This window comes from Chlorocebus sabaeus, chromosome 23, assembly GCF_047675955.1.
Source record: "Chlorocebus sabaeus isolate Y175 chromosome 23, mChlSab1.0.hap1, whole genome shotgun sequence".
Lineage (NCBI taxonomy): Eukaryota > Metazoa > Chordata > Mammalia > Primates > Cercopithecidae > Chlorocebus > Chlorocebus sabaeus.
The window spans coordinates 30,688,114-30,704,366 of record NC_132926.1 but is presented as its reverse complement, the minus strand read 5'-3'; the positions used below and the strand labels follow the sequence as shown (position 1 = coordinate 30,704,366).

At 44.5% G+C, this 16,253-nt stretch overlaps 1 protein-coding gene across 4 annotated transcripts in view; it reads left to right on the top strand.

Annotated features, from left to right (window-relative positions):
• Positions 1-867: 867 nt before the first annotated feature.
• Positions 868-16,253, top strand: part of SLC36A1 (solute carrier family 36 member 1) — a 47,975-nt gene continuing 32,589 nt past the window's right edge. The window contains exons 1-2 of one of the 4 annotated variants that reach the window (XM_008015052.3): positions 868-1,096; positions 12,939-13,086. In XM_008015052.3, the coding sequence (XP_008013243.1) occupies positions 12,944-13,086 (143 nt within the window). In that variant the 5' untranslated portion in view covers positions 868-1,096; positions 12,939-12,943. Of the gene's footprint in view, positions 1,163-12,938; positions 13,087-16,253 lie in introns of those variants that run through there. The other 3 variants (XM_008015055.3, XM_008015053.3, XM_073010573.1) reach the window with 3 other exon arrangements.

Here is a 16,253-nt window from a genome sequence, read left to right as displayed (position 1 = left end):
GCATTCTGTTTCTGTTGGATGGAAAGTTCTGTATATATCTGTTAGGTTCATTTGGTTTAAAGTGCAATTCAAGTTCATTATTTTCTTATTTTCTCTCTAGTTGCTCTATCCATTGTTGAAAGTGGGATATTGACTTTCCTACTATTGTGTTGCTATCTATTTCTCCCTTTATGGCCATTAATATTAGTTGTATGTATTTAGGTGCTCCAATTTTGCATGCATATATATTTACAATTGTGTCTTCTTGATGAATTGACCCCTTTATCATTAAACAATGATCTTCTCTGTCTCTTGTGGCAGTTTTTGACTTGAAGCCTATTTGTTACATAATTGTTAAAGGAAAAATCTGTAACAAGGGGGTAAAAGGAGAAGCCTAGATAATACGATACTAAAATGTTGCCATCCATTTAAAAATGTTACTTTAAAAATTTAAATGTATTAAAAGATAACGTTGCCCTACCCCACAGTTCCATTTCCAGTAGCAACCACAGATGAGAGTTTGTGTATGCTTCTGAAAAATTGACTGGAAGATTTTTTTTTTTTTTTAAATGCATATTTCTTATTATAAAAGCAATACAAACTCATCGAGATGTGTAAAAGACAATACAGCCAGTGTAAAAATTAGCAATATTTCACAAACCCACAACTCAAGGGACAGTGCTCTTCGACTGGACTCTGTCCCATGCCCAAGATCAATGCCGCGTTCAGTTCCTACTTGCAGTCCCCAGCTCGCCGGAACATAGTCCTCCCAGCAGTGGCAGTAATAGGTCGCCAGGTGGTGCTGTGGAGCAGAGCTCCGGAGCTCAGTGAGGAAAAAAGGTGCGGTCGCGCAAGAGAGCACGTGACCTAGGCCTCTGGCGTGGGCGGTGGGATCACGTGACGAGGCCCGGAAGCGGCTGCCCGGGCAGCAAAGGAGGATGGCTAGGGGCTGACACTGAAGCCGGGAAGGGTGGGCTGTGCTGAAGCCAGAGCCGGAGCCTGAGCTGGGGCCGGAACCCGAGCAGTGAGTTCCTCCACTGACGAGCTCCGGCTGGCGGCGCTAGCCGCCTTGGGCAGGACCCACCTCGCCTTCCTCCCGGCGTGGCAGATGCTCCAGGTCAGGCACTGGACCCGCCCGGGCTGCGGGTCAGCGACTCCTCGGTGTCCCCGGGCCGCAGCTGCGGTACGACGCTGGCACCCCTCTGTGAATTGGGCGAATTGTGGAGATCCCTTGTCCCTCGCGCTATCTCCCTTGACCTCATGGGGTTGGGATCTCACCGTCCTGTTTGACTGACAGATGGGGGAAACTGGGGTAGATGGTGAAGACAACCCAAACGACCATCTGGGGCGTCTTTCGCGCTTCGCAAAGGGCCCCAGCTGTTTCCAGTAAATGTCTTGCCCGCTGCGGGAGCTCTGCTCGGGACAGGCTAATAATGGGTCTTTGGGTCAGAACTGCAAGGACCCTGGGAAGTCGTCTGGTGCAGCTCCCTCCTAGGACAGTTGGAGAAACTGAGCCTTTACTCCGGGAAGGGGTAAGGGCTTGCCTAAGGTCATCTAGAGAGTTAATCGGAGACCCGCGATTAGAATGCAAATGTTCCTAAGCTTCAGCAGCTGTTTGCTTTTCACCACGCTGCCTCCTGCGGGAAACTTGACATATGAAAAGGCACTCCTTTCTGTCCCTTTCTCTTTTTAGTCCTCTCCCTTTTTAGGTGTCTGCATTTTCCACCGCTGGGGTTGGATTGGCTCTGGGTGTGGTTCCCTGTTTGTTCATTATTTTTCTGCAAACTCATCCTTCTGTAGGTTTGGTTTGTAACCGTCCTGCATTCTGTGTAAGTCACACCAAAATTTGAAATATGAATCGGAGTGTGCTCCTGGGAGGATAGGTGGCTGAGCCGAGGTTGTGGAGAGCCCTAACATTAACTTGAAGAATATAAAGACCTTTGCTTTATTTTTTTCTGTAACTTGTCAGATTTGGGATTGCTTATTTGGATGGATGTTTTGCAGTTATCTGAATTTTGCTGAAGATAGCATCATGGTGCAATGGACAGAACAGAGATTGGGGAATCACGACATTTTGTCCTAGCTCTGCCGCTTACCTGGCAGCCTTAGGTGACTCGTGTTTAGGTTTCTCAGTCTAGACAGTGATGGAATTGAATCCTTAAGGGCCCTTTCTGCTGTGATCTGGATGCTGTGCGTCCTTCTAGGTTTGGGTTTTTGTTTGTTTTTCAGTAGAGATGAGGTCTCACTATGCTGCCCAGGCTGATCTCAAACTCCTGGGCTCAAGCGATCCTCCCACCTTGGCCTCCCAAAGTATTGGGATTACAGGGGTGTGAGCCAGTGCCACTGACCAGGGTCTGTTTGGTTTTTTATTCAGAGGGATTTTACCCTCTGTGTACACTGAGTATCAGCCTTGCAACAAGACTTAACTGTTGTCTAGGAAGCAGTTTTCTCTGCTTATTCCTCTGTTGCCGTAAAATCCTCCTCCTCTTTCTTCCTATCACTGTATTATGTCTAAGCTAAATACTAACAACTGAAAATGATTTTTAACTGTCTTTTATTATTTTGAACATTATCAGGGCCCTCTTCTGACTCTTGTCTAGAGCCTCGTTTACAATAATTAACTTACTTGTACATTTAGAACATGTTTTCTTTAAAGATGTTCTTGAAGTCAAGTAGAAAGGGACACAGAAGGCTCTGTCCTTCACATTGTGTTTGTCTGGGGATGGAGGCTATGTGCAGCAGAGGCAGTGCTGATAACAGCATTAAGCCTCTCCCTTTGTTTTCTGATTGTATCATTTATATTTGCCTGCTCTGGAGTTCTTGTTTTCCCTTTAAGGCCTGTAGCTTTTCATTCAGCCTCTTCTTATGGCAGTTCGAAGTGCTCAGAGCAGTCTCTGTGCCAAAGGCAGTGTAAGAAAAAGGGATTCCATTTATTGTGTAATATTCTGGAGACTACAACTGGGACCAATAGATGAAAGTGCCGTAAGGGAAGGGTATTTGGTAAATGTACAAACTTTCAAAGAATTAGTGGTCTCCTGTATTAGAATACTGAGCACAGAGCTTCCTGTCACTGGAGGTAATCGTCTCTGGGCAATTACTTCGGGGATATTGTAGATGAAGTTAGATTGTTGGGTAGAGGGTTGGACTAGACAAAGTTTTAAGTTTTCTTTCAACTCAAAAGTCTGTGACATTCTAGGACTGGACTTACTAACATGTAGAGTGGACGGAGCAGATGTCCACTTACTAGCATGTAGGATGGACAGAGCAGATGTCCACTTACTAGCATGTAGAGTGGACGGAGCAGACGTCCACTTACTAGCATGTAGAGTGGATAGAGATGTCCACTTACTAGCATGTAGGATGGACAGAGCAGATGTCCACTTACTGGCATGTAGAGTGGATAGAGAAGATGTCCACTTACTAGCATGTGGGATGGACGAAGCAGATGTCCACTTACTGGCATGTAGAGTGGACGGAGCAGATGTCCACTTACTGGCATGTGGGATGGACGGAGCAGATGTCCACTTACTAGCATGTGGGATGGACGGAGCAGATGTCCACTTACTAGCATGTGGGATGGACGGAGCAGATGTCCACTTACTAGCATGTAGGATGGACAGAGCAGATGTCCACTTACTGGCATGTAGAGTGGATAGAGAAGATGTCCACTTACTAGCATGTGGGATGGACGAAGCAGATGTCCACTTACTGACATGTAGAGTGGACGGAGCAGATGTCCACTTACTGGCATGTGGGATGGACGGAGCAGATGTCCACTTACTAGCATGTGGGATGGACGGAGCAGATGTCCACTTACTAGCATGTGGGATGGACGGAGCAGATGTCCACTTACTAGCATGTGGGATGGACGGAGCAGATGTCCACTTACTAGCATGTGGGATGGACGGAGCAGATGTCCACTTACTGGCATGTGGAGTGGATGGAGCAGATGTCCACTTACTAGCATGTGGGATGGATGGAGCAGATGTCCACTTACTAGCATGTGGAGTGGATGAAGCAGATGTCCACTTACTAGCATGTGGAGTGGATGGAGCAGATGTCCACTTACTAGCATGTAGAGTGGATGGAGCAGATGTCCACTTACTAGCATGAAGAGTGAATGGAGCAGATGTCCACTTACTAGCATGTGGAGTGGATGGAGCAGACGTCCACTTACTAGCATGTGGGATGGACGGAGCAGATGTCCACTTACTAGCATGTGGAGTGGATGGAGCAGATGTCCACTTACTAGCATGTGGGATGGATGGAGCAGATGTCCACTTACTAGCATGTGGAGTGGATGGAGCAGATGTCCACTTACTAGCATGTGGAGTGGATGGAGCAGATGTCCACTTACTAGCATGTGGAGTGGATGGAGCAGATGTCCACTTACTAGCATGTGGAGTGGATGGAGCAGATGTCCACTTACTGGCATGTGGAGTGGATGGAGCAGATGTCCACTTACTGGCATGTAGAGTGGATGGAGCAGATGTCCACTTACTGGCATGTAGAGTGGATGAAGCAGATGTCCACTTACTGGCATGTGGGATGGATGGAGCAGATGTCCACTTACTAACATGTGGAACGGATGGAGCAGATGTCCACTACTAGCATGTAGAGTGGATGGAGCAGATGTCCACTTATTAGCATGTAGAGTGAATGGAGCAGATGTCCACTTACTAACATGTGGGATGGACAGAGCAGATGTCCGCTTACTAGCATGTGGAGTGAATGGAGCAGATGTCCACTTACTGGCATGTAGAGTGAATGGAGCAGATGTCCACTTACTAGCATGTGGAGTGAATGGAGCAGATGTCCACTTACTAGCATGTAGAGTGGATGGAGCAGATGTCCACTTACTAGCATGTGGAGTGGATGGAGCAGATGTCCACTTACTAGCATGTGGAGTGGATGGAGCAGATGTCCACTTACTAGCATGTGGAGTGGATGGAGCAGATGTCCACTTACTGGCATGTAGAGTGGATGGAGCAGATGTCCACTTACTAGCATGTGGAGTGAATGGAGCAGATGTCCACTACTAGCATGTAGAGTGGATGGAGCAGATGTCCACTTACTAGCATGTGGAGTGAATGGAGCAGATGTCCACTTACTAGCATGTAGAGTGGATGGAGCAAACGTCCAGTTTTGTGATTACTTTGTTTCTATTGATAACCTTGTCTCAGGTAACTATTCTCATGTTAAGTACTCCTGTTTTTTCTTTCTTTTTATCACCACCCTCTCTCCTCTAGTGAGTATCTCAGTTCTTTAAATGCTTGATACCTCTTCAAAGGTCAGATGAGTGAATAGTCTTCTGTTTCTGCTTTTCCTGGCCTGGTGCTGATAACCCATTCTGAAGTGCATGACTGATTAACACTACTCATATACCTAGGCCAGCTTTTCTTTTTCCCATGGAGGAAACTCACATGGAATCTGTTTATTTCCATCCAGGCCTTCTCTTGTTTCCCATAGAGGAAACTCTCACTGAGTCTGTTTACCTCCACTCAGGCCTTGGAAGAATCCTGTACCTCTCTCCTTTGACCAGGCCTTACTGTGATGAGCACATAAAGGTAGCCTCTACTTAATGGGCATGGGGGCTGATACATGGGGCATTGTAAATAGGCTGAAATAGGAACCACATGGTGCTGCATTTTGGGTTGTTTAAAAATCCCCCAAAACACTTCTCTTGGAAGCCTTGACACCCAGGACCAGTTGTTTTTTACTTATTATTATTATTTATTTTATTTTATTTTATTATTTTTTTGGAGATGAGGTCTCACTATTTTGTCCAGGCTGGTCTTGAACTCCTGAGCTCAAGCAGTCCTGTCACCTTGGCCTCCCAAAGTGCTGGGATTACAAATGTGAGCCAACAGGCCTGGCCCCAGGGCTAGTTCTTAATGACTCTCTCTAGTAGGAAGAGCCCCTCTGTGCCTTCCTTTTCAGTGAAGTTAGGAAAACTGTCTGTGGGTTACTGAGATGTTCATACCACTTAGATAGCCATCTGCAAGATAGGAACCTGGCTCCACAATCCAGTTTTAAATGGAGCCCATACTGCAGACTTTGTTTAGTGAACTTTTCTCACTTCCTGTCCTTGAACTTATCTGTAGTAATAATCACAATTGCTATCATTAATGAGGTTTTATTATGTTCCAGACAACATATCTAACATTTATTTATTTTTTCCTCCTATCTTCATAACAATATTGTGATGTAGCTGTTATTAATGACATCTTTCAGATGAGGAGACTGGGGCAAAGGGAGGTGAAGTAACTTGCTCAGAGTCACGCTACCAGACTACAAACTCAGGTGCTTTTTATTATGAAGAATACCCACTGCAGACCTAATCCTGCCCCAGGCTCTGAGGCCAGCTTTGTTCGCAGGGAGATTTTAAGGAGAGTATATAATTTAAGGTGTGGTAAAAAGAACACTGGACTGGGATGCTGATTTGCTAGATTCTCATCTCAAATCTTTGACTACCTGGGCCGTGAATGAGTCAGCCTTTATGTGTGGACCCTCGTTTTCTGACCCCTAAGAAGGAAGCTGGAGGTCGATCTTCTCTAAAGTTATACCTGGCCCTAACATTTAGTGGTCTTCATGGTTGTGAGTAAAAGTGTGCACGTTTGCCTGTTCAGCAGCTGCTTTGTGCAGAACCTGCTGAGGTCAGCAGCTGCCCTGTGCATGTTCTAGCATCAGACTCCTACAGGAAAAAGTCTCAATTTGTGGAATGTTCTGCTCTGGTAAGTTGGATGGAATTCTATCCAATGCTGTTTTAAAAACAAATTATGTAGAAGTCAAACCATTTTACTTCCCTCCCTGTAGACCACACATAGCAACACAGCCTGTGTCCTTGTTCATGTTTTTAGAATTCCATCGACAGAGAGGAGAAAATACATCTGGGGAATTTGCTGCTGCTCTGAGTTCCAAAGTCCAAACCAATGTAATTGAGAATAATGGATGACACTTTTAGCTTGCAAACAAGTGGCACTATTGCATGAATTCTGGTAGGAGGTGAGGCCTAGGGTACCTACATAATAAGATCATATATTTTTTTGTAGTGCTTTATATAAATCTACCTATAATCAATATGACCTAGGAAGCTAGTTAAAAATAAATCACCTCGTGCCTGTAATCCCATCACTTTGAGAGACTGAGATGGGTGGATCCCTTGAGGTCAAGAGTTTGAGACCAGCCTGGCCGACATGGAGAAACTCCATCTCTACTAAAAATACAAAAAATTATCTGTGCGTGATGGTGGGCACCTGTAATCCCAGCTACTCGGGAGGCTGAGGCAGGAGAATCGCTTGAACCCAGGAGGCAGAGGTAGCAGCGAGCCGAGATCACGACACTGCACTCCAGCCTGGGCAACAGAGGGAGACACCATCTCAAAAAACAAAACAACAACAACAACAACAAAACATAGGTTGGGCGTGGTGGCTTACGCCTTAATCCCAGCACTTTGGGAGGCCGAGGTGGGTAGACCACCTGAGGTCAGGAGGTTGACATCAGCCTGGCCAACATGATGAAACCCCATCTCTACTAAAAATACAAAAAAATTACCCAGGTGTGGTGGTGCACGCCCATAATCCCAGCTACTCAGGAGGCTAAGGCAGGAGAATTGCTTGAACCTGGGAGGCGGAGGTTGCAGAGAGTCGAGATCGCACCACTGCACTCCCCTGGGCAGCAAGATTGAAACTCTGTCTCAAATAAATAAAATAAAATAAAATAAAATAAAATAAAATTAAATTAAATTAAATTAAATTAAATGCTCAGGTGGAATCAAGTTGGACTCAGAAATCTACTTTTTTTTAAATTGAAGTATGTTTCATTTTAACCCAATATATCCCAGATATTATTGCAATATATAATCAGTGTAAAGATTATTAATTCATGGGATATTTCACAATTTTTTTGGTACCAGTTCATTGAAATCTAGTGTGTGCACATTTCAGTTGTACCCAACTGTATTTCAAGTGTAAGATAGCTATTTATGGCTAGTGGTTACTGTACTGGATGGTACAACTTTAGAATATGTTACCATCTATTAAGTCTTAATGCTCCTTTATTTTGAACAAACCCAGTCACTAAAAAATTGAAATTGGAATCCTGAAACTTTAGAAGTGAAAGTGTACTTAGAAATCATCTAATGCAATCTTCTCAATTCTGTATCAAAATAAGAAAACAACTTTGGGATTAGAATGACAGCCAGGTTATGTTCTCCTGAGTCCTAAATCCCATGTTGTTAAAATGGGAACATTAGCATTTGAATTTATTAGAAAAATTTCTGGCCTTGCCTTGAAAAAAAATCACTGTAGAATTCTCCTTAAAATTGCCCACTTCTGGAAAATTTAACGCCTGCAAATTTTTATTTTTAAAAATAGAATAACATGTACTTTATTTTTAAAAATAAAAATTCAATTTGCACATACATTTTCCATACTGCATCCATTGCACAAAGTGATTCCACCTGCTCATTTTTAGTGCCAAGTTAAAAATGGCATATTTTGTAGATTGAAGAGCAACTCTTATCTATTTACACAGCTAAAAGGAAAAAGAAAGAAATGTTTTAAGGTTTATACACTTAAATTTTTTATTTTTATTTTTTGGCCATCAAACTTGCAGACTTTTCTTACTTAGTTGCTCACTCTTCTGAGTCTAAATATCTACTGGAGATTTTGACTTTGTGTTCTGTTCACTGTCCTCGAGAATCTGAAGGACAAGCTTGCCTTCAACTCTCACATAGTACAACCCTCATTTGGACAGTTACTAGTTACTATTAAAATCTCCCATAGGGCAGGAACTGGCGATTGCAGCAGTAGACTTGATTATCAGATTTCATCAAAGGGAGCCCAAGGGCAGCGTGGCCATGGATGCCAGCACTCATAGGGATAGACAGAGAACGGCAGGAGGAGACCTTGCTTTCCAGAAAGAGCCATAGAAAGAACTCCAGGGAGTGGCTGTGGCCACCATCTGATGCTTGAATCCTTACATAACCACTCTGAGAAAGGACTTTTGCTTGGATTTTTTTCAGGGATAAGGGAACAGGCTTTCTCCCAGAGTGATCTGCTCTATTTGGAACAGATCTGTCTTTGATAGAAAGGTCTTCCTTACGCCTAGCAAAAAATCAGCCCTCTTGACTCTCCACGTACTGATCCTAGCTCTGCGTGACCTTTGAGGCTCCAAATAGCAAGTCTAATCCATGTGACAACTTTTAAAGACAGGTCGTGTACCCCTCAAGTTGCTAGGTAGAACCTTCTCAGTGCTTTCAACCATTCCTCATTTAGTTGGTTTCCTACCCCTCTTGACCCTAGTTCTGACCCCTGGATATACCACAGTTTGTCGTTATCCCCTTTATAGCATGCTACCTGGAAGAGAACACATTATCTGGCAATTCTGAGTTGTGTAATATCTACCCATGTGGAACATCTAGCATGCAGAGTGGATGGAGCAGATGTCCACTTACTGGCATGTAGAGTGGATGGAGCCGATGTCCACTTACTAGCATGTGGAATGGATGGAGCCAATGTCCACCCGTGATTCTCTCATGTCCTAATGCAACCTAGAATTGTGTTGGTTTATTTGGTATCTCGGATTATATTATTGTCTTCTGTTGAGCTTATCATCAACCAGAACTCCCAAGCAGAACTTTTTTTTTCTTTTTTCAATATGCATGCAGTTGCTAAGCCACATCCTCCATATCCTGCAGGCTTATTGGACCTTCTTTAGATTTCAGCTTCTTCTTGAGCAGTTTTCTTAGCAATATTCTGTAGTGGGTAACTTCAGTTTTTATACACAGCATAAAGAAGGCTCTTTACAGTGTTTGAGATAAATTGAACATCTGTACCAAGTAGGCAACAGAGTGGTTTCTCGGTTGCTAGGGAAGGATTGGGCAATTTATGAGTCCCTGTATTCCATCCTTTGACCTTCAGTAATATATAGGTGTCAACCTAAAGGAAGAAGCTGAGACACAAAATGCAATTTTTAACAATTTACTTGAACCAAAGTGAGGAGAGCTGCCCGGGACACACTTTCAAGTTGCCTGGGGGAGTGCTTCCTTCGGCCTTTGTTACCACAGGTTCTTAAAGGCAAAAGCGAACAAGGAGAGGATTCATACAAAGTGATATGACAGGAATTCTCATCAGTTTACAAAAATAGCATGGATTTGTGATGGGCTGTACATTGTTGGACTATAGGGTATGAGTTATGATGTCCAGTGTTAGCATTGTATGACTTAGTGGTGTCAGTCTAGAACCCACATAGCAAGTGGCTTCAAGAGGTAATTATTTAACTCAAGGTGGGAGAGAGACGTGACTGCTGTCACATTTTAGTGCCTCTCTGGACCTGTAATTTAAAGGGATTCCTCAGATAAAAAGTTTCTTTTCTTTCTCACAAGATTCACTTGGAAGGTTCTATCTTCAGATGCTTTTGGTATGTTGAGACTAGAAATTAGCAGCTTTTTCTTTTTTTCACCGGAGGCAGGGTCTCACTATGGTGCACAGGCTGGTCTTGAACTCCTGGGCCCAAGTGATCCTCCCACCTCGGCCTCCCCAAATGCTGGGATTACAGGTGTGAGACACTGCACTCAGCTGCTGTTTGCATAAATAATTATGTTCATGGACACCTAGAATGTTAGTGCTAGAGGGAGCTGAGAGATAGTTTACACCCCGTGCTTTTTGCACATTTGAAAATGGTTCAGAGGTACTAAGCAAACTGTTGACAGAGGCAGGCTTGGTGCCTGGGCCTCCTGATATACCTATAAACTGACTTATGAGCTTATGCCTATATAGGAAGAGGTTTCAATGCTGGTGTTAAGATATTTCAGAGATATTTTTTTCTCCCCACCCTCTAATGAGTTTATATGCCCCAGAGCTGGATGGTGTCCTTGAATTCCTCTAGCTCATGAGTAAATGAAGCTGTCATAGATTTTTAGCCAAGTGGCTCTGGTGGTGAAGCTAGGCAGGATCCTCTCTGGGATTCCTAGGTCCTTTGCTGGCATTTTGCCAGATACTTCCCTTGTGAGATAGCTTGGGGGTCCTTCCTGCATTGCAGTTGGTGAGAGAAAATGTGATCTCCCTTGGATCTCTCTGGTGCCAGGCTGGGGTGTTTCCAAAGGAGTCCCCTGGGACCGGACCCAAGGGGAGGCTTCGGCGGAGCACCATCCTCTGGCAGGTGGTGCTGGGTGTCAGGGCAGGGTGGGGTGCTGTGACAGCAGTTGGAAATCCTGTCTTCTCTCAAGGTAGCTGAGATACAGTGCCCAGGCTTAGGGTGGGCATCCAGCCCCATGCCGGAGGACAGTCTCACGGACAAGCAGCTGTGCCAGTCTGCCAAGCGTTGGGAGGATTCTTGTCATTGTTAGTATTAATGTTCCCTTTTTTTGTCACTTGGTTCTCGAAGAGCAGGAAGTTGGCTCTTTCCCTGTGCTGTAAGACTCTCTCATAGCAGTTGACACTCTATAGAGTAGATGTTTGCAGATTCAGACAGGGGTAGGAGATAACGTTTTCTGCTTGGCACTACCTAGCTGTCGCAAGGCAGGTTACTTCATCTTTTAGCATTGATTCTACATCTTTAAAATGGGGCTTAGAGGGACCTGTGAAGGCTCATTTAGCAATGGTCTCTAGGATCCTAGGGGCCTACATCACTCCCAAGATGTGTCCTTACTGTATATCTTAAAGAAGCCCTTGCTCTTCTCTTTTGTATAGTATTAATAGTATTTCTGAGTAAATTCACCCAGGGGACACCACTCTCACCATCCTCCCAACACATTGAAAGGAGAATTTTTTCTCTCACCATTTTAAAAATGAGCACATCTCTAAAAATAAAAAGGAAGAAGGGTTGCGGACGGGAAATGTTGAGACAAGGGCCAGGGTGCGCACCCTTCAGGTTCCTGGTCTTCCTGTGACCTGCTTTCAGCTACCATTTCTCAGTACTCAGGTTGGCAGCAAGAAAGGAGTCCCAGGGTCAGGGTATAAGAGTTAACTGGTGGCCTCCAAATAGTATAGGATCAGCCAGTGGCCACAGCAGGGAGAAAGAGAACAGCATGTGTGGCTCTGGGATTTGGTGGGAGTTTGAGCAGAATTGGATGATCCAGAGGGGATTTCTGTTTTCTTTGTTTTTTTTTTTTTTTTTTTTTGAAATGGAGTTTCACTCTTGTCGCCCAGGCTGGAGTGCAGTGGTGCAATCTCGGCTCACCGCAATCTCCACCTCCCGGTTTCAAGCAATTCTCCTGCCTCAGCCTCCTGAGTAGCTGGGATTACAGGCATGCACCACCACGCCTGGCTAATTTTGTATTTTTAGTAGAGACAGGGTTTCTCCATGTTAGTCAGGCTGGTCTCGAACTCCGGACCTTAGGTGATCCACCCATCTCGGCCTCCCAAAGTGCTGGGGTTACAGGCGTGAGCCACACCGCACCTGGCCCAGAGGGGGTTTCTTGAGTGAAACGTGTTCTGTATTGAAGGCAGAGGAAAAATAGTATACAATGAAAAATACCCAGATTTCCATCCCCCCCAGAGCTTGTGCATATATATATATATATATATATATATAAAATCGAACTATTGCGCAAGGTCCAAGAAATTAGCGCAGAGAAAGGAGTCAATAATCCTGACCTACAGAATGGGGAGTGCTTCCAGGAAGCACTTCTCTTTCATTTTCGCCCACTCCTCCCAAGCAGCGCCTCACTTCTGCCTTGTCTAGCTGTACTCTGGAAAATTAAGAAATTGATGAGTGTAGCACCGAGTATACCAATGGAAAGGATGGGAGTCAGAAGTCAAGTAAACTCAGCCCGCCCCTGTGTACTTTGCACTTTTCCATTTCCCTTGGTACCAGGCACTTTCATACTTAATCCATAGCGCAGCTGTCACAGTGAGCAACTCCAACAATGACAGCTTCTACCCCAGAGGCCACCCTGAACATGGAGCTAAAGGCTCTAGCTGCGGGAGGTCTTAATGCTGGCCCTGTCTCCCCAGCTGCCATGTCCACGCAGAGACTTCGGAATGAAGACTACCACGACTACAGCTCCACGGACGTGAGCCCCGAGGAGAGCCCGTCGGAAGGCCTCAACAACCTCTCCTCCCCGGGCTCCTACCAGCGCTTTGGTCAAAGCAACAGCACAACGTGAGTAGCTGCTACCTTCTCCTCTCCCGGGTGGGATTCATGTTCCTAAGTCTCCCTGGGACTTATTTTTCCTCCCCAGTTTCATCAGTCCTCCACTTTACAGATGAAGGTCAGCAATGAAGAGATTGGGTGAGCGACTGCGCTGAGATTTGCCTTCCTGGGCTGCTACTCTCTAGGCAGTTTCTTATTCTTTGTTCCTTTCAGCTGTGTTGGCCCCACAAGGCTGGTGCCAAGTAAGAGCTTGGACTTAAGAAAAGCTTCTACAGAGGACATTCTTTTAATTTAGAACTGTGTCATCTGTGCTAGAACCCCAAATAATCTCCAAGCATCATCGGGAGCTTCCTTTGCGAAGTCTCCCCCTGACTTCTGCCTCATCACCAAATCACTATTTGTTTGAACTGAAGAAGTGGGAAGAGAGAATTAACTTCTGTGCTTAAAAAATTCAGGGTTGATAGGAAAGGAAAGATAGACTTTGCATTCTCCAAAGAGGGCTTACATCTTGTCTCCAGAAACTGGAACCCCAGACTCATCGGGGCTGAGTTTGGCCCTCTTCAGGTCTCACTTTCCCCAAATGTAAGGAAAAATTGAGGACTCCACTGTGAAGCTATGCTGGCTATGTGGGGCTCACCACTTGAATTAGAAAATTCAGAGGAAGTTTTGCTATTCCATTGAGTTTCCCAGCTACTCCTGATCTCAGCAGACCTCTGACATTTCTCTGTGTCCCAGCATCTCAGCTTTTGTAGCCCTTCTGTTTATTCCCCAAGCTTAGCTATCAGCCTTTCTGTGTGTCCTTGTGGATTGAGTGTGACTTACTGAGAGATCCTTCATGTCCTAGACTTGGGCCATTCCTGATGACTGCCCAAGCGGACCATGGAAGCTTCTCCTGGAGCTCATCACTGGAGAAGCTCCCTCTGCGTGCACTGTCTCCTGGTACAGGGCATTTTCTCTTGTGAACTGGGGTGGAACTAGAAGATGTGGTCTGTCCACATTCCCGGCCCATCACCACTACCAGCTGATTTCTATGCCCCAGGCTGGAAGTACTCAAGCAGTCCTCTAAGATTTGGTTTCTGTGGCTTATTTCTCAGGGGTATGTTTTTGTAGATTCCCCATTAGCCTGCAGTGGGAGTTAGCTGGTGGTAGATTGCCTAGGGCACAGCTGGGAGCAGTGTGGATCACCCTGCCCCTCTTTCCTCCAACCTTATCAGCATTGGCAGCCCCCATGCAGAAGCAGCTCCACACACTGCCAATGGCATGTGATGGCTTCCCTTCAGAGGTCATGCTCGTTATCGTAAGATACTTTTAAGCTCCCCTCTCTGTAGTTTCCTTTGCAATTTTTGCTCCTTTTTGATCTCAGATATCAACTTGTCTAAGCAATACTTACCAGATGGGATCTGGATTTTTATTTTTAGAGAGACCTCTCTGAAGCTCAAAACCTACCAACTCGCAACTTTAGGATAGTAGCTCATAGGTTGTGGACATGTGAAAGCTGATGCATGCCTGTTAGCTATTCTGAATGTATCTTTTATCTCTACATCATGTTATAATTAACGGCCAATTCAAAATATGTCCTTGTTTCTTGGAAATCGAACAAATCAGAAGATAACTTCCTCGAGCTTGTATTGTGACATTTTCCAGGATACACTTTGTTCCAAGGTTCCCTTCCTGCCCTGATGTTGTGATACAATGTAGGTGACCAGGAAAGCCCATCTGTAGTTGATGGCAGGTATTACAGTCCCATTATAGGTGGTACAAGATAAAGTAATTTGCTAGGGCTTAGAGGACTGGTTGAGTACTTCCAGCCTGGGGCATAGGATCCATGCAAGCATTTATGTAGAAAACATGCCAGGTATGATTAAGGTAGAGGTTGATTTGGAGGACCTTCTTTACCTAAATTAATCTTTTAATATGTAGGAAGTATTAGGGACAAGTTTTTGAGCTGGGTTCCTTTTATATTTCTGCTTTGCCCCACCCTTTTATCTGGTTTGCCAAGGAACAAAATACATGGAAGTACTTCTACACCTACTGCACATATGCATGCACACACCTGGCTCTTCTAGAAGTCAAGGGCTCAGTAAAAAGCCCTAGTTAGGGTGTGCAAATAGGAACCCCAAACACTTCCATGAGTTTCATGAGTTATTTCCTTTTATTTTTTTGAGACAGGGTCTTGCTGTGTTGTCCAGGCTGGAGTGCAGTGGCACAGTCATGGCTCACTGCAACCTCCATCTCCTGAGCTCAAGTGATCCTCCCACCTTAGCTTCCTAAGTAGCTGGGACTACAGGCATGCACCTGGCTACCTGTTGTTGTTTTTTTTTTTTTTTTTTTTTTTTTAGAGATAGGGTTTTGCTATATTGCCCATTTGGTCTTGAACGCTTGGATTCAAGTGATCCACCTGCCTCAGCCTCCCAAAGTGCTGGGATTATAGGCATGAGTGCCATGCCCAACCTGTGAGTTATTTCTTAGTGTGTTCAGTGAGGTTATTTACTAACACTTGATATTGTCAAGCTATTGACTGGTTTGAAGACAGCCTCATTTTATGCTGTTGGGAAAATTTTTCTTCTAGTTGCGCCTCTGAGTTCCATTATATATATCAATCCTCCGTGCTTCTTCCCCATGCAAACTGAAACCAGCAGACTGAAACTGGCTATCTAAAGGTGAGCTGGAGTAGTCATTTGCACAATGTGGTCTGCACACTTTTTGGACTTCCCAAGACCATTTCAAGAAGTCTATGAGGCTAAAACTATCTTTATAATAATACTAAGATGTTATCTGCCTTTTCACTTGTGGATATTTGCACTTATAATGTAGAAGCAATGGTGGGTAAAATTGCACTGTAGAATGAATCAAAGCAGTGGCACCAAATTACGCTAGTTGTCATTGTATTTTTTGCTGCCACACATGCGCAAAAAAAAAAAAGCCCTTTTCACTTAAGAATGTCTTTGATGAAACGGCAGGATTACTAACCTTTAAAAACTTGAGAACCTTTGGTATAGGTCTTTAATATTCTGTGTGGCAAAATGAGAAGTATGCATGAAGTACTTCTGTGAGTACCAAAATATGTTACTTGTCTCAAGGCAAAGACTTTAAGTGATTGTTTGAGTTGTCAACCAAACTTGCTTTTTTTTTTTTCATAGAACTAGAAAGAACAACTAACAAACTGTAGGTCGTTC